General features: G+C 42.8%; 3 protein-coding genes across 4 annotated transcripts in view; 1 reads left to right on the plus strand and 2 right to left on the minus strand.

Annotated features, from left to right (window-relative positions):
* lrrc75a (leucine rich repeat containing 75A) overlaps nt 1-9,841 on the minus strand; it is a 37,150-nt gene extending 27,309 nt beyond the window's left edge. The window contains exons 1-2 of the mRNA XM_010893808.4: nt 8,301-9,841; nt 2,756-2,890 (exon numbers count right to left, since the gene is read on the minus strand). Of these exons, the coding sequence (XP_010892110.2) occupies nt 2,756-2,890; nt 8,301-8,555 (390 nt within the window). The 5' untranslated portion in view covers nt 8,556-9,841. The remainder of the gene's footprint in view (nt 1-2,755; nt 2,891-8,300) is intronic.
* Nucleotides 9,842-12,887: 3,046 nt separating this feature from the next.
* poldip2 (polymerase (DNA-directed), delta interacting protein 2) lies at nt 12,888-22,435 on the minus strand. 2 transcript variants are annotated; one of them, XM_010893810.4, is made up of 11 exons: nt 21,922-22,435; nt 18,616-18,691; nt 18,174-18,271; nt 17,799-17,898; nt 17,083-17,158; nt 16,777-16,884; nt 16,120-16,256; nt 15,839-15,865; nt 15,583-15,708; nt 15,294-15,373; nt 12,888-14,097 (listed from the first exon to the last, which is right to left on the minus strand). In XM_010893810.4, the coding sequence occupies exons 1-11, from the start codon at nt 22,101-22,103 to the stop codon at nt 13,983-13,985; spliced, it is 1,125 nt and encodes a 374-aa protein (XP_010892112.1). In that variant the 5' UTR covers nt 22,104-22,435; the 3' UTR covers nt 12,888-13,982. The 2 variants fall into 2 exon arrangements, with proteins under 2 accessions (XP_010892112.1, XP_010892111.1); XM_010893809.4 differs by having other exon boundaries at nt 18,616-18,697; nt 21,922-22,433.
* Nucleotides 22,436-22,531: 96 nt separating this feature from the next.
* On the plus strand, nt 22,532-25,811 carry tmem199 (transmembrane protein 199). Its single transcript, XM_010893811.5, has 6 exons — nt 22,532-23,052; nt 23,156-23,229; nt 23,314-23,403; nt 23,517-23,559; nt 23,664-23,776; nt 24,043-25,811. Exons 1-6 carry the CDS (start codon nt 22,869-22,871, stop codon nt 24,136-24,138), a joined length of 600 nt encoding a protein of 199 aa, XP_010892113.2. The 5' UTR covers nt 22,532-22,868; the 3' UTR covers nt 24,139-25,811.
* Nucleotides 25,812-25,842: the final 31 nt, after the last annotated feature.

Consider the following 25,842-nt stretch of genomic DNA (forward strand, 5'->3'; position numbering starts at 1 on the left):
TACAGATGGAGCCAGAGCCAATACGGACAGGACCAGTACAGACAGAGCCAGAGCCAGTACAGACAGAGCCAGTACAGAAATAAGGCATGAAAAACTGTCATTGTTGTCCACCTGACCTCACAGTCAAAATGTGAGAGAAATCAAACATTTAACTGGGCTGCAATTATTCATAGAAAAAAAAATATATCTTCAACTTCTCAAATTATTCGGGGTACCCCCTTAATAATTCTTATGAACCAAATCAAATAGAAGTGTATTTTACTAGGGGAAAAATACAAGGTGACTAGAAACAAGTAAGCCAAACTAGTGTGTGTTACCAGTCTTGTCACAGAAAACAGGTGTGCAAATGCCAGTTTACTGCAGCCTTTTCAGATACAGTGTGCGCCGACCCTCAGTGTGTACATTTGCATATTTGCAGCAGCCTCAAACTTGTTGCAGACACAAAGGGGCTGTAAAAAATGGCCGCTCTGACGGAGGGAAATACTGAGACTGCTGGAGCGTGTCTCCCCGTCCCTCAGTGACGTTAATCTGGAGGCACTGTATTCCACCACAGATAAGACGCACTTGTTTTAATGTCAGTGGCATGTCTTCTATCTGGTTGATTTTAGGACAATGTGCAGACAACAGAGAGTACTTTTTTAAAGGAAATTGTTTTAAAGAAGATTGAGCTATTTTATGTAAGTATTATACAGAGACGGATACAGACCAAAGATGCACACAGGTGTAAGGCTGGTTTTTGAGAATATTCAAGAAAGACAGAGATAGATAGGAGTCGGTTGATAAATGTATAGAGTGCCAGAAAGAAAAGGAATGAAAGACGAAGAGAAAGAAACAGTGAGGTAGATGGAAGGACAGAGAAAAAAGGAAGATGAAAGAAAAAAGCAGAGGTAGAGAGAAATGTAGAGAGAGACTGTCAATACACCTCTATGTTGATTAATGTGATTGCATTTCCATTTTAATTGCTGCATCGCATCAGCAGATCGTTCTGTAGAGGACATCCTCAAGCCCCTGCTGATAGCTGATCATCAATACACCGTTCTGTAGTGGACATCCTCAAGCCCCTGCTCTGATAGCTGATCATCATTACACTGTTCTGTGGAGGACATCCTCAAGCCCCTGCTCTGATAGCTGATCATCAATACACAGTTCAGTAGAGGACATCCTCAAGCCCCTGCTCTGATAGCTGATCATCAATACACAGTTCAGTAGAGGACATCCTCAAGCCCCTGCTCTGATAGCTGATCATCATTACACCGTTCTGTGGAGGACATCCTCAAGCCCCTGCTCTGATAGCTGATCATCAATACACCGTTCTGTGGAGGATGTCCTCAAGCTCCTGCTCTGATAGCTGATCATCATTACACGGTTCTGTGGAGGACATCCTCAAGCCCCTGCTCTGATAGCTGATCATCAATACACCGTTCTGTGGAGGTCCTCAAGCCCCTGCTCTGATAGCTGATCATCAATACACCGTTCTGTGGAGGATGTCCTCAAGCTCCTGCTCTGATAGCTGATCATCATTACACCGTTCTGTGGAGGACATCCTCAAGCCCCTGCTCTGATAGCTGATCATCAATACACCGTTCTGTGGAGGTCCTCAAGCCCCTGCTCTGATAGCTGATCATCAATACACCGTTCTGTGGAGGTCCTCAAGCCCCTGCTCTGATCGCTGATCATCATTACACCGTTCTGTGGAGGACATCCTCAAGCCCCTGCTCTGATAGCTGATCATCATTACACCGTTCTGTGGAGGATGTCCTCAAGCCCCTGCTCTGAGAGTCGTTAATGTCCTTCCCTGTGCTGAATCAGAGGGATGTTTGGTTGGAATCCCTCTTTCACACACACGTGCATACACAGAGAGAAACACATGCGCAGAGAGACACAAAGACTTGCACACGCATGCACACAAACATGCAAATATATAAGAATATGTGCACATACCAAGATACAACATAATGAATTGTCCATTACATACAGTACACTAGTACACAGAGAGCACATCCAGAACCTGGAGTCCCCAGACCATCAGGAGGATGGCAGCGGGACTCATCTCTGGCATGTGGAATAAATCAAGCCTGCCGGTCCAATATTGTGATCGTGTCAGTGAGTTGCATGCCATAATGGATTCGTAAGTGATTACAAACAGAGTGGTTTAAGCTCTGAATGCTGATCGGATGAAAGCCTTGGTATAATAGACCTTAAAAAAGATTACAGCTCTGTTTAAACAGCAATAGGTCACCTCAGGGGTTTGAGATGTCTAGCCGATATTCCACAGCCAAGGGCTAGCTCCAGGCACTCCATGTTGCGTTGTGCCTACATATACTATACTAGATGCCAAGATACCTTACATTTAACCTAAAATGCTCTTCTTATATAGTCTTCGTCCCCACCAACAATAGCACATAACAATCACCAATACACGTGTGTGGGATAATATGTTTGTGTGTTCATGTGTTCATGTGTTTATGTGTATATGGAGTGATAGGTATCCTAACAGGCCTGCCTTGTTCTGCATGTGCGTGGTAATGTGTTGACATATGTGTCATGACAGGTTGATGAGCGTGTGATAACATGTTGATGAGCGTGTGATAACATGTTGATGTGCATGTGATAACATGCTGACGTGCGCGTGGTTACGTTGACATGTGTGTGATAACACGTTGACATGGGTCTGATAACATGTTGATGTGTGTGTGATAACACGTTGATATGCATTGTGATAACACGTTGACTTGTGTGGCGCCTGGTATCCTACCGGTCCAGTCCTGGGACAGTGGATGTATCGGGCCAGGCTGATGATCAGGTCGTGGGTGATGGGGTCCACCAGGTTCCTGAAGCTGGCATAGCGATACAGCACATCGTCCAGAGACGTGGACTCCATGCCCAGGTCCTACAGAGAGGCAGACAGGACAACGTTACTGCACATGGATTTACCCAACCATGTGACTTGAATGGGGAAATCTGTGGGCCCTAGCCAGACGCTATAGCTGGACCTGAGGTTCGTCGCCGTGGTTATTCCACACTGCCCTACATACAACACACAGAGTGCCTCTTCTGCACAACATGTTAATATTGTGCATTCGTTTGTGACAGCAGTCACTGACAGACACACAGGAAACAAGCACACACACAGTGTACTCATTGATGTGCACCTCATTGACATGGTGATGGATGAGCCACAGTGTAAACTGTCAGAAACGTACCACGCTAAGCAAACGTCGCACATAAAGCTGCCGACTCCAATGCTAACCGATAGTCAATTGTTGGCAACAAGGAGACTGAGAGCGCAACCAACAGGACTAAACAAGGCTTAGAGCTTTTCATTTAGTATTTGTAATTCAAGCAAAGACCTTGAATTTGCTTGTTCTCCTGAAATTTAACACACTACGTTTACCAGAGTCTCTGGAGCATGTCGTGTGGGTGACAGACTCTTGTGGTCTATTTCAGGACAGGCTGCTGTGTCTACTAACCTGCTGAATGAAGAGCGTCCCACTCAGAACATCTCTCTCTTTATCTCTTTTAAAATAGAAATGAAGAGTGAGTCACCTATTGTGCAGGGTGTGTATGTGTGTGTGCGCGTGTGTGCGCGCGCGCACGCGTGCGTGTGTGATTCACACATTTTATTTTGCCGGTAAAGCCAACAGGTGAATCAGTCACTTCAATACAAATTCAACACTGACTCTACTCTTTCTCCCTCTTAGTTATCGGAGCAGGGAGTCATGTCCACCATTTGAGCGTATTCACGCGCGCATATGCGTCCACCAAAGCCGGATGAGTCACAGAACACGAGGCAAATCCCCCCGCGCCGGCTGAGAGAGTGATACCAAATCATACTGCTATGCAAATAGATAACTTTGTGGGGTTGCCTACAGGTTAGGTTGGGGTTACCTGAACAAGACGGGGGGGAAGGGAAAAAAAGCAACGTAGTAGGGTGAAAAGACCAGCCATTCCCCCCTACTAAAGAAAATAGCATTTTTGTCAGCAGTGTTTTAATAATACATGACGCTGACAAACAAAGGGGAAAAACAAATGTAAACTCTAAGGTGCTGGTGGAGGCTAAGTGTGTTGGCAGGGGAAGTGAGGACTTCAAAATGTCTTTCATTAGTCCGCCTCCCACACCAATCAGCCACACTGACATCAAAGAGGTGGACACACGGCAAACACCCTGCCGACCGACTTAGGAGGAGAAGTTAAGAGTATTTCGATTCATTAGCTCCTAACAGAGCTGCCCCTTCATGAATCAATTCCAGCTTCATCAAAGGTCCACTCCAGGTCCATGGTATCCGGGCAACCACGCTGTGCATCTGGTTGCTAGTGAACTGAGCTGATTCTTTCCATTGGTTACTCAATATACATCCCTCTCTCTCTCTCATGATGTCTCAGTCATTCTACATCTCACTCTTTCTACTTCTGTCTCTGTACATCTCACTCTCTCTACATCTTAATCTATCTACTTCCAACTCTCTCTACCTCTAAATCTCTAGCTTTTACTCTTTCTATGCAATCTTTCCTACCTGACACTATTTACATCTCTCTAACTCTCTGTACATTCTCTTTCTCTACATCTCCCTCTACATATTTCCCTTTCCTACATCCCTGTCTACCACTTTTTCTCTCTTCATCTTGTTGACCCCCCTCTCATTCTGTGTTCTAATTAGTGGCAGGACAAATGGTAACCACATCCGGGTCCCGTTTGTAATGACCTGCTGCTGTGTGGACTGTGGGCATGGTGGTCAGACTACAGTGAAGCAAGCAGGTGCTGCAGGGGCCAAACCAAAGCCAGAGGATTGATTCAAAAAACTATAATTCAGTGACAGCATCTCTCTTCCAAGTGTGTCGTGTACATAATATTAACATGACTGTCCACGGCACTCTTGCCCAGCCTGCTCTCAGCTCCACACCCACAGACTAGGCAACGGATCTAGGATCAGGTCCTCCACTGTCCATATAATTGTATTCAGTCTGATAGAAAAGACGAAACAGATACCAGGTCAGCCCTTAAACTCTGACATGCGGTGCAGGATATCTTACCTCTTCCCCACCAACAGTGGGGTGGACTTTGAGAGGTAAACACTGTCTGACCTCAGCACTACGATCTACACAGTACTCTTTTCGTTGGACCAGTCAGGGCCTCCTAATCCGAAACACTGTTTTTTTTTATCTATTGATGAAACATAGCCTCTGTTTCCAGGCTTCTATTTGCAGAGTTAGAAATGCACACGGCACAAATGCAAGCATTTGACGGCCAGACGGGCTAGGTGGGACTAATTTTACAAATAATACATCATTATGAAGTAATGAAAATCAATAGGCCTCAGGCATTCTATCAAAAATTTAACAAAAAGTCTAAAAACACAGTCATAATAGTAATGACTGGATTACATATCACCTTTCCTCCAATTGCCATTTTTATAGTAACGGGAAAAGTCACCTCGCCTGGGTCATTCCTGGTGACCAATTTGTGTCAGAAAACCCTTAACACACATCAACAATGAGGTGGACATGTCAGGAGAGATATATTCCAATTGGGAATAAGGGAGATGATTAGGGTGGCCGTGATGGGAATAGGGCTTTAACATCATTACTACTACTCACCACTACTCACCACTTCTCACTACTACTAACCACTACTCACTACTACTTATGATGAGGGCCATGAGATTTTTTTGTGACGAGAGAAGGTCAGGGCAACCATTTAATATCCCATCCAACTGCATCTACCACTCTCCCCCTCCTATCTTCTCCATTCTGCCCCTCCTATCTCCTATCCTACATTCATCCCCACTTATCTACTCCACTCTACCCCCATCCTCCATTCTTCCCCTCCTATATCCTCCATTCTTCCCCTCCTATCTCCTCCACTCTCCCTGTCCTCCATTCATTCCACTGGGATTTAGGTCAGGTGACTAGGTTGGCCACTGCAAAAGTGTGATTTTTTTTGTCAGTGAACCATCTCTGTGCGGATCTGGAGGAATCTGTAGCATCGTTATCCTGCTGGCAGATCCAACTTATAACATAGTTTCAGCCTCCTGACATAGAGAGATTTTGGTTGAAAATCTCCTGGCAATACACAGAATTGATGATGCCATGCATCCTAAACAGGTTTCCAGGACCATAACATGACAGATCCACCACGAGACATTCAGTGTGGAGATCCCAAGAGTTAATCTGCAATTCTCCAACTGTGATCCTTAGAGAATGTTTTACCCTGTGAACCATCCTCTTCACTGTGCTTGGGCACTTCACAGCTGGGTCGTCTTCCAGGCAGGTTCATCAAAGAGTCTGTTGTTTCAAATGTTAATTACTGCCCTATAAGAGGACATTTTCAGATGTGTGGCAACGTTTATTACAGACATAGCCTAATTTCTAGAAGTCAGCAAGATTCTGTCTCATTTCATTAATGTCTTTCCTTCCGTTCACATGTTGATAGATGACTAAGACAGTTCAACATGTGTGTCACTTAATATTTATACCCCTGTGAAACAGGAAGTCAGGGATGATCACTTAGAGTTCCTAAGGACTCAGATTAATTGAAAAAGCATACTATTATATATCAATGGGACGATACTTCTATTAAATTTGGTTTCTAACATTTCCCAGGGCTCTTTTTCGAGAAAAAAATATATTTCTTGATTAAGATTGTATTTTTTATTTGAAGAACTTTAACTCGATTAGAGGTAAAATTTTTCTCAAATTAATGTAAGATCAAGCAAATGAACCACTATTACATTTTTAAATAAGCACATCTCCTCTACTGTTCTTCCTTTCCACCAATCTCTCCATCAGCAAAACCTGCCACCCGGACTGAATTGGCATCACGGGGCAATAAATCGTGCAACTCCACTAACTGCATCAGCGGTGAAGGCGAGCCAAGCCTCTGGGCATCTGTTTCAGCAACAGTGACACAACCACAGATGAAATATGCCTCCTCACAAAACCCATGGACCTAGTCTGGGGGCGAGAGCAGGTCGGGTCGGGAGGGAGGCACATGGACAAATTTACAGTAGAGATCTCATTTGCCTGTTCTAGTAAGAAAAGAAAGCTGATAGATAGCAATTGGTAAATGAATGACTGTCATTTTGAGTTGATGCATTGTCCTTTGATAGACAGTGAATTTGAATAGTAGGCTGCATTTATTTTAGCATAATTCATTATAGAAAATCATCTAACAACATTAACTAAGGTAAAAAAGAAAACTACCACAAAGGCCATCTGTTATTGGACAAGCTTGGGTAAGACCTGCCTGTTCCCATCCGTTTACTTCCCTTTAGTGGGACAAAGAATGGAGGTGAAGTTTGATTCAGGATTCCACAGTAGTCACATACTCTACTTACTGAGACAGACAAACAGAGAGACAGAAAGACAGACCGACAACAGACAGACAGAACAACAAAAGCCAACCAGACAGAAAAAAACAACAGACAGACAGATAAGTAGACAGACCAACAACAGACAGCCAGCGAGCCAGCCAGCCCCTTCACCAGTGCCAGTCCCCCACAGGGAGGTGTCTGTGTGTAGAAAAAACAAACCCAGCCCTGGAAGCGACAGATCTAGGAGCCGTCAGGGTGACCAGGGTAACCACTAGGGTAACCATCAGGGTAACCACCAGGGTAACCGTCAGGGTAACCACCAGGGTAACCGTCAGGGTAACCGCCAGGGTGACCGTCAGGGTGACCGTCAGGGTGACCACCAGGGTAATCGTCAGGGTGACCACCAGGGTAATCGTCAGGGTGACCACCAGGGTAACCACCAGGGTAACCGTCAGGGTAACCGTCAGGGTAACCGTCAGGGTAACCGTCAGGGTAACCGTCAGGGTGATCTGTCCACCTTAACCCTAACCAGGGTAACCAATCGTCAGGGTAACCACCAGAGTAACCATCAGGGTGATCTGTCCACCTTAACTCTAACCAGGGTAACCGTCAATACTGGCTGATCCCTGGCTCCAACCCCACTTCCCAAAGCTGTCTAGATAAAACAAATAAAAAAACATTCCCATTTCACACCAACACACTTATAAGCATGTGCATGGAACGGGAAAATAATACAAGCACCCTGCATTTGACCTTTCTGATGATCACAACTCCAGCAGCTTCTGCATCTGTCCATCTGTTCTCTGAAGTTCACCTCAATACTCCCCGACAAATCAACAAGGTCTCACATAAAGCATGACGTGCACTGCTCAGAGTTGTTGCTTCTAGTGGTAGACCGTAATATCCAGATTTCCCTGTGCACACGTATGTACACACGCATGCACGCGCACACACACACACACACAAGTATATACACATCTGTACACGCACCTGCCGGAGGGTCTTCAGCATCTCGGTGGCCTCGTCCTGCTTGCCTTGCTTGGCCATCAGCATCATGTCCTGGATCATGCATATCCGGCGCTGGTAGGGCGGTGGGGTCCCCCCACGACTCAGCCGGTCTCCCGATCTCAGCATGAAGGAGGCAAAGATGTCCCCCCGCTCCTTGGTCGGTGTCCGTTTCAACCCGTGCTGTGGGCTTGGCCCAGCCTCTTGGCCCCCAGCACCTTTGGTCTGCTTGGTGCCCATGTTTGGGTTCTATAACCTGCTTTAAAGGATGGACTTGTTCCCCTCCTGCCCTGGAAGTCAGGCAGTGCTGCCCAGCTAGGCCATATCTGTGTTTGCAGTAAACATGAAATTTAAAGAGGCGTTTGAAGTGGTCAGGACCACTGTTTCTAGCCCCACCACACAATTCAGACAACACGTCGGACAACACCCTGCCCGTTAATAAATGGCAGTGTTCTAAGCTGGGAAACTTCAAATATCTTTGGGTGAAACAACTGCCAAAACATGAATTCTAATTTGAAAAAAAGTCAATCTCACAATAATCTTTGGTACTACGCTTGCCTATAAGCATACACATCTAAAGTAGACAATACACTTTGACACGGGACGCTACTTACAACTTTTGTAATACAATTGAACAACATAGCCTACTAGTATTGAGATCCCTTTCTGGACATTTTTGTTAGGATAACAACGTCCGAGCCAAGTGAAATATGATCAGCTTAGTCCGCGCAGTCCTCCTTGATCATACGTCCCCAAAACGACTCACGAAATTGCAGTATTCTCGGGGATATGTTTTACAAAATATGTTTTACTGATTAAATGATGTAACAATCGCCTGATAAAATCATATTGGTTAAAAGGCCATTAAGTCGGGTTGAACTCCGCGGACGATGCCCGCAGCATGGCCGCAGAAACCGGAGCAGCAGTCCCGCATATCAGCACCAAACTACCGCCAGATGCATTCGCTCACATGGGCCCGTGCTATCCTTGAGACTTCATTATTTCTTTGCTCCTAATAAACGTGTATCCTCTGAAGGCCGCTTCGAAGTTGATGTGACTGCCACAGCTAATGTCACGAGTGTCTCCTCGCGTCCCGTTCACATTGGATTCCTATTCCACGCATTCTGCGTCTCAGCAGCAGATACAATGAAGAGGAAGCTGGAGGAAGGTGGTTGTGGCGATGGAGATGGGGCATGGTAATGTTTACATCTTCATCTGCTCCGCTTCTTTATTCACCTCTGCCTCGCAAAATAATTTGCTGGTAGGTGAATGTGACACTTTCGCGTAGTAAGATATCGGATTGGTTGTTCGTATCTAAACGTCCTTTATGATTCGGTTTTCGCGGTGCGTCGCCTTAAAACGCCCTCAGAAGTAAAGTCCGGGACCCAGCCGAAGATTTTCCTTTCTGGGACTGGCTGCGAACTGGCGCGGCGCAGTGTTTTCACACCGAGAAGGGATTGGGGTTGGGTAGGCTGCTCCTCAATAAAAAAGACGTCCTGCCAAGAGTATATTGCAACAAATAGGATAGGCAAACATACATAATATCCCTGGCCTTTTCAGCTGAATGGTGTCTAGGGATCAGGTGGTCTATTTTGCATATAATAACTAACATTTCAATAACACTCTGAAAATGACCCGAAAACACTTAACTTTTTTAAATTATTTTTTTATTTTACCTTGGTTTGGACTTAGTACACGTTCAAGTTAGTACAATAACTTGAACGGTAACTTCTAGTCTGGTAATTGCAGTAAATGACATCATAAATCTGCAGCATTATGCATTTTATTGAATTATACTGACATCTGGTGTTGGCTGGGCAGAACGACATACTACATAATCCAATGTCATTAAATCACTCTCTACCTGCGGTTTTTGACCACTGATTGTAAAAGTGATGTCCAGCCAAAACGGGCCTCCGACAATTGTCATTTCATACAAATTAGTATCTATATAATAGATAATTACATCTATTAATAATAGTTGTATATAATATAAAATTATATATATTTGAAGGAGCTGCTATTATCTTACAGTAAGGGGTTAAGGCTTGGTATTTTTCAGACCTAATGGCAGCAAACTGTCACAACCCAACTTTTTTAATCAGAAAATTGCTAATATTAGATCTATGATAAATCATACTCAGCCCTGTATTCAAGTTCCATATCCCTGTCTTAACTTATTTAACTGTTTTACTCCAATTGTTTTAGAAGACCTTTTAAAACCCTCTTTTTGCCCTCTAGACATTATCCCACCCTGACTGCTTAAATGACCTTTTGGAACAGTAGACCCTGAACTATTCTCCATTATAAACAGTTCTCTCCGTACAGGTTATGTCCCTGATTATTTTAGGACAGCATGTGTTCAGCCTCTTCTTAAAAAAAAACTAATCTTGACACCTGTTTTTAATAACTACAGGCCAATTTCCAAGCTGCCCTTCTTAACCAACATTTTAAAGAAAGTTGTAGCAAAGCAACGTTTACAGGTGGTGGAACACATTCTTCTTTTTTGGAAAATTCCAGCCAGGCATTTGTCAGAAACGCAGTACTGAAACTGCTCTTGTTAAGGTTGCAAATTACTTGTTTTTTAATGCTGACTCTGGAGAATGTTCAGTCTTATTACTGGATCTTAGGGCAGCTTTCGACACCATAGACCACAACATTTTAATTGACAGACTTAGAAATTGGACTGGGATATCTGGGATTGCACTAGATTGGTTCAAGTCGGATCTGTCAAATAGAGCAGTTGTAGTGTCCATTAAAAATGATAGGTTTTCCTCTGTTCCTGTCATGTGTGGTGTTCCGCAGGGTTCCATCCTGGGGCCAGTCATGTTTTCTCTGTATATGCTTCCATTAGATAGTATAATTCGGCAACATTAAATTTCTTTTCATTGTTATGCAGATGATACGCAGTTGTATTTGTCGGTTAAGCCAGAATTTTTGGGCAAGTTATGTGTTCTGCATAATTGCCTTGAATACAATGGACTGGATGTCCAATTATTTTCTTCAGTTAAACACTGATAAAACCAAAGTTTTAATTATTGGCCTATTTCGGATGAAGTTCGGTTAGCTCTAGGATCATTAGCAAAATTGTGCGTATGGCCAATAATCTGATCCAGACTTTGAATATAACACAAAATACTGGTGCAGTAATGTTTTTACTAACTGTGAAACACTGCCAAAATAACATTGGTTTTATCTTTTGAGAACACTGAGAAAATTATACGTGTTTTCATTTAATCTCACCTAGACTACTGTAATGCTTTGTTTACATGCCTCAACAATAAGTCCCTAGGTAAATTCTACAGAATTCAGCTGACAGATTTCTTACAAGGACAAAATCAATGTCACATATAATCCCAGTGTAGGCAGCTTTACATTGGTTATCGGTGAATTTCAGAGTAGATTTTAAAATTCTACTTATCACTTTTAAGGCACTACATGGTCTGGCACCTGAATATATTAATGACATGGTCAACCCATACTGCACTGTTAGGCTATCATTGAAATATATAAGGCAATATAGTTAGGAATCTAGTCTGTACATTTTATGTTTAATGTCTGTTCCAATATTGTTTGTTCTTTTTTACAGAAATTATTAACTATATTGCCGTATACATTTCAATGATATATTTTATTGTGATTAAGAAAATCTGAGTGCTGCCAGCATAATATTCTGCTGCTAAAATAACACTAATGAAGCCTTGTTTGGCCATCACTACCTCTGCTTTATGGGCCCCTAGACTCTGGAACAGCCTACCACAGAATGTCAGACATGCGACATCAGTGCATTCTTCTAAAACATACCTAAAAACTAACTTTTATAACATGGCTTTTATGAATATTTTATCATTGTGATTTTATATTTTGTTACTTAATTTCTTCTTCCTTTACTTTTTAAAATGTTTTCATATTTATTTTAATGTATTTCTATTTGTATTGTGTGTAAAGCACTTTATGTAACTATACTCGAAAAGTTCTATACAGGTTATATTTTATAGCACTTTAAATTTCCTCAGAAATAATGAAATACTTGCAACAAATACAGATGAAATGGCGATAAAATGACCAGCACAATATCATTTTCATTCTAGGTTCAACAGGCAAAAATCTAAAATGAAGAGTCATGTAATCTTTTGATTTGAATACTTGCAGAAACAACCAAATCACAAGTCAAAGGTACAGAAAGAACGGAAAAAGGTAATACAGGTTTGTTAGGCCTGGGCTAAATAGCCCGGTGCAGCAGAGAATATTAAGAACAAAACAGATATGGCCTGCAAAAGAATGGAACTACACCAAATGTTTGGCTGAGCTACTATCCCTACTCCAACAAATCAGAAAATACTAAATGAGGTATGAAATGTTCATCCAAGATAGCTTTAAAATGTTTGTTAAGGCACATTTGACTCCCACAAAACAGGATTTCTGAAACCACATTCTCAGATGCACAAGAGCATAACCTTGCGCTGCTTTTCTAATACACAGCTCCAATTCACAGATCCAGTGTCGCCCAAAACTCCCTCCATTGGGGAACATTAAACTGTCCATTTGCTTAATCGACACAGGGACCATCTGTCCGTTTCTCAAAATGTATTTATTTTCTTGCCTTTACAACTTTATTTACAGTAAATCATTCAAACATTACAGTCATTTTATATAACCAAAACAATGGCTTCCTCCCTGAACAGGGCCACAAGGCAGTTCAGTCATTCCACACTAGACAAGTGGCCAATCACCCTTTCAGATGCTCTCGCTCACCACCTCAAACGGGACACATTCAGAAGGGTGCAGCGTTACAAAATGTTCACACAGAAATACACGGTGTGTAACATTTGGTTCCCTGCCGTTTCCATCTGAACCAGAACATGGCGCCCTGCTTAACCCACCCTGTACCTCGGACATGTTTCAGTTGCAAGTGGTGATATCGGCGTGGCCAACAATGCCATCCTAGAGTCCACTTGCAGTCGCTATTTGACATTCTGGGGGCATCGTTCCATAAGTCAACCTAGATCCTATACAGCCCACTGCCACTGAAAGGTAACGCAACTCACAGGCCATAGTGTGTTGCGAGACAACCAGGTTGGTATCCAGCCTGTGGCTTTTGAAACAAAACGTCCATTTTGTGCCCCCTACCGCTAAGCCCCGAAGAGATGACCAAGCGAACAGGCTCTCAGCCCTCAGTCATATGCATTATAGTCTACGTCGGCAACACAAGGTATAGACTGAGGTCTCTGATAAATATATATTATTGAACACATTCTATTTGGCTTCAATAAAAAAATCCATTCAGTAGTTCCCCACCAGGTCGACTAATTTCTCACAAACACAAGGTAGATACCAAAAAGGGCCTGGCTTGTACAATCCTTCTGGGTCGAGCAACTATTGTTGAAATAAACACTTAGCCTAATTAATTCCCACTCATATTAGCTAAGACCATTAGTGCAGAATGTTCTTGATCGACAACCTCTGGGGCCCATGGCTTCTCTTCAGTGTTGCTGAAAGGACATCAGGAATTTGCCTTTTTCATTCAACATCCTGTGTTTTAATGTGCTTGATTAAATAACAGGTTTCTTAAAATATTAATGAGGAAAAGTGGCAGAGGAAGGGTTTTGCTCCGTTCCTAAAGGACGGCTCGGGCCGCTGGGCTGCGGGTAGCGGCGCGGCACGCCATCAGAACGTGTAGCCGGCGGGCGGGGCCTTGTCGTCCTTGTTGCTCTCCAGGGAGAACGGGGGGATGCGCACGTCAAAGTGGGAGCCGTCGGTCCTCTCGATGCGGAACGTCCCCCTGCACAGGGAGAACCTGTTAGAACGTTTACAGTCACACCGGGGATCTCTTGCCGGTCTTTCGGAATAACATCCCTGGGGTAAACCAATTCCCACAGCCCGGTTTACAAGATCGGCGCACACGATTAGAATGTGCAGAAAAGGCTGTATTAGGATAAACAACAGATAACGAGATATTGTATTTTTCCAACTTGCCCAACTCTATATTGTACAATATGCAATAAGGATCCAATGGAATTAACTAAAACTACAAATGGATTTCCCTGAAAATGTATTCCCAGTTCTGTGTACCCCCCGCCCACTCACTACAACACTGAGCCTTTTCCTATAATGTCGTCATGAGATCAGAGAACACACTGGGAAAGATCTTAAACCATTCCACCATGCAGAATCTGTCCAGATCCTTGAGGTCCCTGGGACCGGTGAATCCCCAACAGCCCCCTTGACATCAACCATCCACCACCATCTTGACAGGTAGGACTTCATTTTCTGACTGTGCCTTCTCATTTGACCCAATAAAAACACTAGTTGTTTGCATTGCCATACAGCAATATTTTCATGTAAATCTCACTGAAGCATCAGTTCCATTTGCCAATACTGCTTGGCATTCATACACGGAGCTGGGAGTTACCACCGGACCTGGCATCCACACAAGAGGTGTCAGTCATTTGGAAAATGTTGGGGAAATATTTTTAGAACTTTATGAATTTGTAATTTTGGTTGATCCTCCTGAAGCCTTACGTGCATAATGTATTTCACAAACTGGAAATGAAAATATAGCCCAAAACCAGTGTTAAGTTGCAGACATTTTTGCTTGTCTTTTTCCAAGGGCGCTAATCATTTGAAGTGACTTCCCAGCCTGTCTCCACAGCCATGTTTGCCGTAGGGATTAAGTTAATTCTCAGACCAAAACATCCTTCGATAAACATGGAGGGATGTTCTGGTCCGCTGACAGCAAGAACTCCCCAGGCATACTTAAGTCACTAATGCAGTTCCTTTGACAGGTCACATTTATTTAGTTTGTCAAGTCCTTCCGCAGGCCCTCATCCAAAGCTACTTAAAGTAGTGTAGCATTTAGTGTTTTTATTTTTCCTACTGGCACCACCTTGGTAGCCGAACCCACCACTTGCAAGCGCCAAACTAAATTTTCACAGGTCAAAGTGTGTAGAAGCCAAGGGGATGCTGGGAAGTACTGACCACATGTGTCCACTGGGGGCCTGAAGAGAGACGTGGCTGCTGTACTGGAAGGCCGGCTGCTCTTTGGACAACACTGGCTCCTGGGGACATAAACCATTAGTCATTTCCTCCATACACTGTATGTGCTGGGTCAAACCCCTCTTCCTTGCCTGCCCAACACCTTCATTGGAGGAGGTTGGTAAAGGCAGACAACCTGTAACCCCTCCTCCAATAAACAAAGTCAGGAACTGAGTGAACGAGGACAAAGGAAGAAAGTGTGACGTTTTCAGAACGCGGCGGCCACACTGACCCGGCCCACGACCCCTCTGCCTCGGACCGTCTCCAGGGTGCCTGACAGGCTGAAGATCCTCCAGTGTCGTTCCCTCAGCTGCACCACCTCGTTCCCCATGTTCTCCAGCCGGATACAGTAGCGCCACTGTGAGACACACGTGAACAAGCTGCTGTTCTTACACTCTTACATGTCTCTGAGAGCAGGTATCAGGCCTGGATCAGCTGGGTAAGAGTTGCCCATAAGACCGGCCTTGGAATTGGAGTGAGCTGCTTACCCAGTAGACATGAGAATTCTGCGCCTCCTGAGGAAGAGAACGACAAGTATTTGTTGAACACCGGCAGATCCAAGGGCATCGTAACAATCAACAAAGAATGAGAGCATTTAGGTCGTTGTTGAAAACATGTGAACTAGGGGAAATGCTCAATTGGTAGGATATGACAGGATTTCAACACAAAAGCTCTTGATTTTTGAACATGTCGAACAGGTGGGCAGATTATTTTGGGAACAGTGATAGACTGTGCTGACCGAGGCGGGGGGTGGAGGGGAGATCCTTACCCTCATGCCCATGTAGAACGGAATGACTGTGACCCTGATGTTCTCCGTGGACTCCCGGTGGACGTCGGACAGCTCCAACCAGGGATGGTTCTTCTCCTGCCAGGCCTTTAGGGTGTCCCTGGCACTGAACGGGGGATCTGGAGGGAACGAACACACATGACACTCCCCACACGCAGTCACGACACTCCCCACACGCAGTCACGACACTCCCCACACGCAGTCACGACACTCCCCACACGCAGTCACGACACTCCCCACACGCAGTCACGACACTCCCCACACGCAGTCACGACACTCCCCACACGCAGTCACGACACTCCCCTCACGCAGGCCAATGGTAATATTTTTACTGTCCAACCAGCATAAATACAAACATACATAACCAGAAGACATCCGCATTTAATGTAAAAAAAAATAATTCTGCAACATTTTTCAAAATCCCGGAGTTATTCCCCACTGAAACTTTCCTGCTGGTTCTTCCATCAGTGTCTCTTTAGACACTCACAGTACTATCCTTCCCATCGTAAAACACCCTGGTCTCATTTGGTAAGGGAAGAGGGGGAAAGAACTATAATATATATAGTCAGTCATGTTAAAAAGATATGTATAATGTCATGCTTAGTGCATGACATAAAGCAGAGATCATCTGGTGCTTACTTTTGGCAGGGTTGAAAATGAGGAAACGCTCAAACAGCTCGTGCTGGATGGGGACCTGCTCTGTGGAGTTGTATGGCAGGATGTCTTCGTGACTCACATAGTCCAAACCTGCAACGCACACACAGTGACAGCCAGGCAGAAGGGACGTCAGTCATCCAGCAAGGACAAGAAATAGCATGCGGAGGTAACCGGGGGGCAGATTTAGGAGATAATCAGACCAGATCAGTCAGACAACGCCGTTCGGTGATAAGGCCTCCAGGCTCTGCTGCCGTACGGCTCCAACACACCGCCGGCGGGGTCGTTTACCTGGGATGGCGTAAAGGGCTCTGCTGTCGTCGTGGTTCGCCAGAAATGTCACCGCTTCAGTCTGAGACCTCTGAGACTGTCAACACAATTGGAGGAACCCATTCATTTTCAGTGTGCCAGAAATCATACATGTCAATGCTTTTTGGATGCTTGAAAGAAAAAAAAAGAAGGTATAAACGAACCCTCAAAGAAGCAACCCGAAATATAAGGAGTTCAAAGAGAAAGCACAGGATTCTGTGAACACAAGACGCTGCGAATAAAATAAATGTGTGTCTCACATGCGCCAAATTCAACAGATGTAGACTAGATCAGTAAATGGACAATTTTGTCCCCTCAATTGACATTTTAGTCATATGAGTGAGTACCTCGCTTGCCAAGGGCACATTAGCACACCACCCCCCCCAGTTCACACCCAACAACCAAGAAGGCAGAGTTAAGAAATAAATAAATGAAAATGGATAAGACTATTTTCATAGTCCCAAAAGTGTCTGCATGCTCTAAAGATTACCTATTGACTATCTATAAAATATTAACCATCTACTAAACCTAGCTTTTATCCAAACCCTAAACTTTCTTCTATAACTAACAAGCAGTTGCTTATGAACAGATACTAAAACTATCAACAAACTTCCTACAGAAGATCTACAGATGGAAACTGTGACTCTCCCAATAAAGCGTAATCCAACAAAGTACCCCAGAAGAGTGTTTAGACATACTATGTGTGGGCAGTCCCGGGTGTCGATGAGGACCTGGTAGTAGGTATGAGTCTCCCCCTTCACCTCCTTGGACCCATGCGAACCTGGAGGGTCTGGCTTGCTGTGGGACAAACCAGAGCAGTCAAAATCCCACCATTCACCGGATTAACCAACATGAAACAGATTACGAGCAGAGGCCATGAGTTTCTCCCGACCACACAACCTGACCAAGGAAATGCCCTGCTCCGACCATTGAAAGCATGGGGACTTAAACTAGTGACAGGTTTTCTACTGGTCACCAAAAATACAAACAAATGCAAGAACAACTTGATGAAAGGACAACTTAGCCATGTTTTAGGTATAAAACAAAGAAATTAACTAGCACGAGATCTGTACCTGTCAGATACAGGAGGAGTGACATCTCTGTCGTAGAGACGGGCATGCCAGGGAAACAACACGATCCCTCGGTACCCAAACACACTATGAAGGAAAAGCTTGGGAAATAATGAGGAGAACCAGAGAGTTAATGTTGAAAATCTGCCAAAATGCCCTTGAGCAAGGCACTATACACAAACGCCTCTGGTAAATTGCTCTGGATAAGAGTGACTCCAATGACTAAATTGTAAATGTTTATGGTTAAACAATATAAAGAGCCAACACTCCATTCAGGTTAGGTTCGCAGGCACAGATTACAGGTCTCTTAACAACCTGTGACTAAGAATCAAATAGGTCCTGATTATCTTTAACAGTAAAGAGAGGCAGTAGTATATTATTATAATTCTGAATGATGAGGAGGAATGGACAGGTAAGTGAACTGCAATGGCGCTGCTCCTCTTACCTGGCCCGTTTCATATTTCCCATGTTGCTTTAGTGCCTCAAACACTCCCACGGTCTCCAGAACCTTCCCCTCTGGCCTGTTCCTGACAAACACAGGCAACACCGTTACAAACTGGAGCAAAGTCACAGATCTCCGGAGGCCCACATTAGTGTCACAGATTCACGCTTGGGAATGGAAGCTGGCATACACTGGGAATACAAATCAGCAGCACTCAGAGGATAGGGACACCAAACAGGTCATCTGCATTAGACAAAATCTCAACCACAAATCAGATCTTTATTTTCAATCATAGAAATCAAATTCATAGAATGGATCGATCCCTGGTTTGAACTGCAGCGATTAAGTTGGTACGACATTTACTTTTTAAAACATTATTTCTTTACTGAATTTACAATTTACCTTCTAAACACAAAGATGGCTGACAGACGACCCAATATTGACCGTCCACTTAAAACTGCCATGTTCGATTTTTAGGAGGGGGTTAATTGACAATTAAGGTTAAAAATCGCAAAAACTAATATCAGATCATTTAACCATAATCATCTTCCAGCTGAAAAGGCTTCCTTTGCAAACCAGTCATAGGTTTAGGCGACAAAGCATGACAACTTATTCTAACCTATTGACACAGACAGAGCATGGCTTTCCCCTTACAAAACAACCGGCTGCCTGCCTAATCAGATTATATTAGTATAATGATATGGTGAAGAATGCAAAATGGCATCACAAAAAACCTGTTGTAAGACATATCACCAATGGCAAAACATGTATGGAAGGTTTCTTTGAAACCAAATAGGTGCTTAAAAAGAGTGATTGAAATCTATTTTAAACAACTCCCCTTCACTACGCATTAAATCAACAATGCACTGAACAACAGCTGGCCGTGTTCAAATCACTCATACTTTGCCAGATCTATTATTCAAAACAATATAGGGGGGAAGGTAGGGATTTAATATTGCGTGGATTTTCATATTACTGTCAGATGATATGAGGTGGAAGAGATCTGCCCACAGGCGTCTGGGTTCACCAGCTGTGTTGCCGATTACTCCTCAGAGGTTGTCCCTGGGATTATAATACCACTGGCAAGAATGAACGTCTAGAGTGGTAAAACACCACAACAAATAGATTACCGTCCAAACACGGTGTCCGATAGCTAACGCAATTCCTCATTTTGAGGATATTTCATCATAACAAAAATAAGTACTCACTCGAATAAACAGGAAGGCAAACACTATCTTATATAACAGTTAACTACTGTAAACTAAAGCTAGAATGACTAATTGGTGCTCTATTGGTCTTCCAGTAGCTAATATCCTAGGCCCAACCCAAACCCTGGGTTTAACTCCCTTGGTACAATCGTAGGCGAAGAAGATGCGTTGGCTCGAAGTCATTCGGTTCTGTTATGTTCAGCGCTTGACTTTACTCACCAGCCACTGTGACTAGTGGTTTTCCAAAGTTACTAGCTACTCAGCATTTTCACTAGCCACCATTTTGTTGTTGGGGAATTACATCTCATTTGATAAGATCTGACTATGGTGTGCTACATCTTAGCCTGTCTTGGTCACTGGTTAAGTCACTATTAGGCAAAGGTGGTACCCCATTCTACCTGGACACCCCTCTGTGAAATACTTTATATAATGTGGCTACACACTTGAAAAATACAAATATTGTGTTAAATTTGCCCTGTTGTCCATGTCCACTTAGATGCTCAGCTAATGCATGCTACAATGTCCTCCCTAATATCAACCAAAATATGCAAGCAATATATTTATTTTTAACATAACCTAGAATTATTAACATGTTATTTAAAAAGAACTATGAAACCCATCAGCTTTACAATAAATTGCAGTCGATATTATTGTTGTCTATTTTTGTTATGCTATGTTCTTGTTAATATAGACTTGCATAAAAAACGAAACAGAGCTGTATTTATTAAAGCCTTGTCACGTTATTTTTCCCCATCCTTGCCTTGACGCCACGTCGTTAATCTTCCTGGACTTCCATCAGCAGTCTTAACGTTCATAGGTTTATATTGTTAGTAACAAAAATATGTTCATTATATATTTTTTTACTCTATATATTGCATATATAGCCTAATGTTTTTGGTGATTAGTACATATCCTGGTCTGATGGTCTTTTCACCAGTCATCTTCGTTTGTCTCGCGATCTCTCTTTAAAAACAAAACTAATTTTAGGCTACTAGAAGTCACCTGAAAAAATTATGCGGATTAGATTTAGTTTGAGGTTATTAAGTTTGAATGGAATATTTTGACAAGCTTGGGTGTAAAAGAAAACTGGGATCCACTTGTTTTCCCGACATTACTCATCTCCTGCATGTCTGGACACGTGTGGTCCAGTATGCAAGGTTGCCAGATTTCATTGACCGTAAACTGTATTCTTCCGAAGACTCCTGAAAAAAATTCGACCCGCCCAAGCCTATAAAGTTAGCCCAATTAAGTTCAAAACCCACCCTACCTGGCAACACTCAACGTGGAAAAAGTTTCCGCCTCCCGTCTTTTTAGGTGCAGCGTTTCGTTTTCTGTATGAGCGCAAAATCATGTTTCACCATGCAAACACACAGAGGCGGTGCGAGATTTTGGGAAGGCTATTGCCTTTGCGCTTTGAATGCAGGAAAAACCCTATGTATAGATATATAGAATGCCACCCGCCAAAGTGGCTAGTATGAGTGACTGTGTTACACGCCACAGCCAAATTCTACCCTCATTTGACTGGTGGGCGGGTGCCCATGTCAAGCCTTGGTTATGTCATTAACCTTAAATCAGGTGTTGTAGATTAAATCAGTTCTTGCAGAGTACGTCCAAGAGACTGTCTGTTTTTCTACGGTTGGACTACAAGTGAACGATGGGGTCTAATATTATAATATCGTTATAAGTCTGTTAAAAAGTAACTTCTAGATAGAGGCGTAGTGTTAATGTAGGTCTACACGCCTACTTTGACTCCAGCCAGACTTGCAGCACACAGCTCTACACAACCCCTTTGCGGATTATACTGTAAATGATACGCATTTAGCTACCTTCCTCTTTCTAAATCCAAGACGTTCTGTCTTTTAAATCATAACTGACATATTGCCAAGTATTGCTCAATAATGTTAATTCGTTTAACTATCTATGGAACACATCTTCCCCATCAGTTACAGTAGAACTAAAGACACGTTTGTAAATTTCAAGTGACAGTTGTTAGTAACGGAAGAGTGCTTCACAGCATGAAAGACAATCGACTTACTGGTTAGCTAACTCAGTTTAGCTATCTCGGCACGCTAGTTAGCAAGAACACAAATGTCTCCCTTACCGTGACGACATAAACCTCCTCTGCTGAATGTTGGGCAAATCACATGCCAAACAAGGAAACCGGGGTCTCTTCGAAACGAGTCCTCTACTGCCTTCAATAATACTCAATATTCTATGTGTGTGTTTCTTGTTGTATTTAATTATCGTAGTCAGAAAGCCTCGTCGTATAGCACACGCAGCCATTTTTCCTTCAATTAGTTTGCACTTGCTCGCCGAAGCTCACGTGTATTAAAGCATGCGACTTTACAACATGTACTGTTGCTGAAAACGAATTGCCAAGTACTCCGTTTCAACTTATAACTGCACAAATTGTCGCGGTTTATTATTGTGCATCGCTTAACTGAACTACAATCTTCAATTACACACGAAATGAACAATGCAAAGCTGTACACCGCAACGAATCATGGGTAAATTGTTAATGCGACTGATCTAGATATGATAATAATTCGTTATTTATGGTGCAAATGCATCTATAAATTTGTCGGTCGACATTCACCTGCACTGCAGTAGTTTTGATGCACCAAACCTACATATTTATATTTTATATTAATTCATTAAAACAATAACTATTATGAAAACGTTACTGTCCAGTTACTTTTCCTTTAAAGCGGAAGTACCTAGGTACATCAGATCCTGTCACAAGGTAAACATCGCTGCTCGTGACCCTTTTAGCTGGCATTATTGTAGAGCATTGCTTACAATAACATTTTACAAACCCATCGGTATTGGACAACACAAAATGTGTAGCCGATACTATGATTAGATTATTACTGAATGTATTAATAAGAATTGGACAGGAATAATCTGTTTACACCGCCATTGTTTCCTGGTTTTCTAGTTGGTTAAAGTTAGCATTAGTTGTTAGCGGTAGTCAAAGCCTTTTGCTTGTGGTTACAACGTACAAGCTAACTAGCTAGCTACGTGACGTTGATAGTTTACAGTTCGAGAATGGCATCGTCATTTATTATTGGACATACATTTCGAGATAGGGTAAGCAAGTTGCTGAAGAAAGAAGGGGTCTCAGTTCCCACGGAACTGCGGAAGGAACTGGAGCATATTATTGAACAGGAACAGTCACCCATTCTGTCCTTTCGAACTGCGAGGACATTTCATAAATATCTGCAAGACAATGGTATGTAGTTAGCTATTCTATTTATATTGTAGCTCATCTAACAGACAAGGGCACGCCGTCAGGAATTTATGTTATAACCACATCTACTGGTTCTTCCCCTCAGGTCAACCATTTTACCTTAATGAGCTGTTGGAGGACAGCTCACTGCACCTGCCTAAAGTTGAAACGCCACCCAGAGTATGTGAGACAGACAGGTTATTCATTCAGTCATCCTCCCTCATGACTTCTTATTGTTAAAGTGCGCCACCCTCTTTGTCATAGAACCCTGTGTTGGTGGCTCGTCTGGAGCGAATCAAAGCCAAGTTGGCCAATGAAGAGTACAACAGAATCACACGAAATGTAAACAGTCAGGTAAGTCAGGCTGTCCAAAAGTGTTAGGTACGTATGTTGTGGCCAGCTTTACTGGGATCGCATTGGTCTTCTAGGTTTCGTAGTTGATTATTGCGTGTGCTTTACCCCCGCAGGTAATAAATCGTCGCGAAACACTAGCAGACTTCGGGAGAGAAGGTTAGTACAGGTTAGGAAACTTAGTATGCAGTCTGTGTCTAGGTCTTACTGTCCTCTCTTCGCCCCTCCCTTTTCTAATGTGGCTGTTTGTGGTCTGTCTCTAGTGCGCTCAGCGAAAGCTGCAGTTATAACGGTCTTCAACTTCCTAGTGACAGTGGCAGCGACATTCGCCTGCGCCTATCTGGGCAGTCAGTACATATTTACTGAGACCACGGCGGTAAGAATTCATAGAAAGATCCCTCAGTTGTACCAGCTGTCACAGTATAAACCCTGTTTGCCTGACAAGATTATTTGTGTCATTTAAACCTGGATTGCATGATAACCAGTGATTATGCTAGTATTGCATTGAGTTGTAAATTGACAAAAATATTGTCTGAAAATGTAATCACTAAGAAAGCTAAAATTTAAAACCCTTGAATTCCAAATCTGTTCAAGAATCTGTCGTGTGGTATCTTTGTTGACATGTTTGTTTGTGTGTTTCAGAGAGTGATATCTGCTGTGATCGCTGCATCTGTAGTTGGCCTGGCAGAGCTGTATGTTTTGGTACGGACCATGGAGGGGGAGCTAGGAGAACCCTAGCACCAGTCAGTGTTCATCCTTTCAACCAAAAACATTCCTGTGAACTGTGCCTAATCTGACCTATCTGTGAACTTGCCATTTCAAATCAAATGGGTTGATGTACTCCACTTACATTACTACAAAGCCATTGATAAGAATTGTCCCACATTGTTCACAGATTGAAAATGGATTAGTGTGAGGATCTTGAGTTTGACCCAGATGTAAGAATTTTGTGCTTTAACATTGCGGTGCTAATATGCTAATATTGAATACATTAAGATTTCTTTAAGATAAATTAAACCCATTTTGCTATTTACGTACATAGGTGTTGGAATTAGAGGGCCTGTTCAAATGCCTCTATTTTAATTGGTTTCCTTTTATAACATGTATGATACTTCTAGGCCAGAACAGGTATTCTTTATACAGTACATTATTGGTTCTGTACTATACAATTTTCACAACAAATCACAGGTTTTGGAAGTTGGGGTTGGAAAGTTTTTTGCTCGTGCAAAATCAATTGTTTTCTCAAACAGGTGCAGAAAGGCAGCAATGTCACTTTCCTTTGTGAATGTTCATCAGTGATGGGTATTCCAATCCTTTTTGGTCAGCTGGCTCTCCTTTAGCTCGATTCACTTGAAAGGGCTATCTTATTTAGCTTCTCAATTGGTCTGAAGAAAGTGCAAATCTCCAATGTAAAGGTGAAAAGTAGGCTAGAATTATGTTACAGTGTGAAATGCACATTCAAACAGGTTACAGCTTATCTATCCTAATTATTAGATTGCCCCCCTTTTCTTTTTTTACTGATGTTACCTTACTAGAGAAATGCATGTGGAACTCCCTTCAATATAGATTGGGATATACAGTCTTTAGTTTATACATTTTCTCCTCAGCTGTAAATAGTTGTTCGAGCTTAAAAGGTAAGGAAAAGAAGGAACCAAATAAATTACTTCTTTCACCTATGCTTTTCAGTCCCCAGTGTTAACCGAAAAGAGCCATTTAAAAAGAGACTCTTTTTCACCAGCTCACACTAATGTTCATGGAAAGTTACTGATGTCTGTAACCATTCAAAGATTGCGGGAGTAGCCTCCTGGTTTGAGAGACAAGAAAAACCCTAGCCAATAATAACAGGCGGTGTCTTTGGTCAAGGGGGTTATTTATGAACAGTAACCAGTGATGTTATTATTCCAGCCTGCAAAAATAATACAGCAACCTTCTGCAAGATGTGTCACTCAAATGTTTTGACTATTGATCACTAATCGGTTTTGAGGTGAATTAGAAGGCAAGATAGATTTTACGGGCCAGGAACCAAAACAAACAATTTCTGCGTTCTATGACCTGTGTGGCACTTAAATCTCTTCCACTCCGCGATTCAAAACATTTTTTATACAGTACTGCATTCCAGGACCGTTTCCTTTCAGTCCTGTCATATGACTTTAAAGATTAAGAGATGTAACTACATCTGGGATACAAAGATACAGTATCTCGCAAAGATCTGAGCTTTGACACACAGATTAAGGGTTTATTGAAAGATTATTTGGTATTAAAGATGATTATGATATGCAGAAATCACTGACCTGAAGCACAGGGTGAACTGCTACTGTGTGCTCTGGTCATATCTTGACGCTGTAACGAATATGTAATACTTCACTGGATACCTTAAATCCAGCTAGAATTAAAGAGCGGGTAAGCTGATAGATCCTGAGCTTCAGTTTTAATTTATTTCTT

This window comes from Esox lucius, chromosome 1, assembly GCF_011004845.1.
Source record: "Esox lucius isolate fEsoLuc1 chromosome 1, fEsoLuc1.pri, whole genome shotgun sequence".
NCBI classification, from domain to species: Eukaryota; Metazoa; Chordata; class Actinopteri; order Esociformes; family Esocidae; genus Esox; species Esox lucius.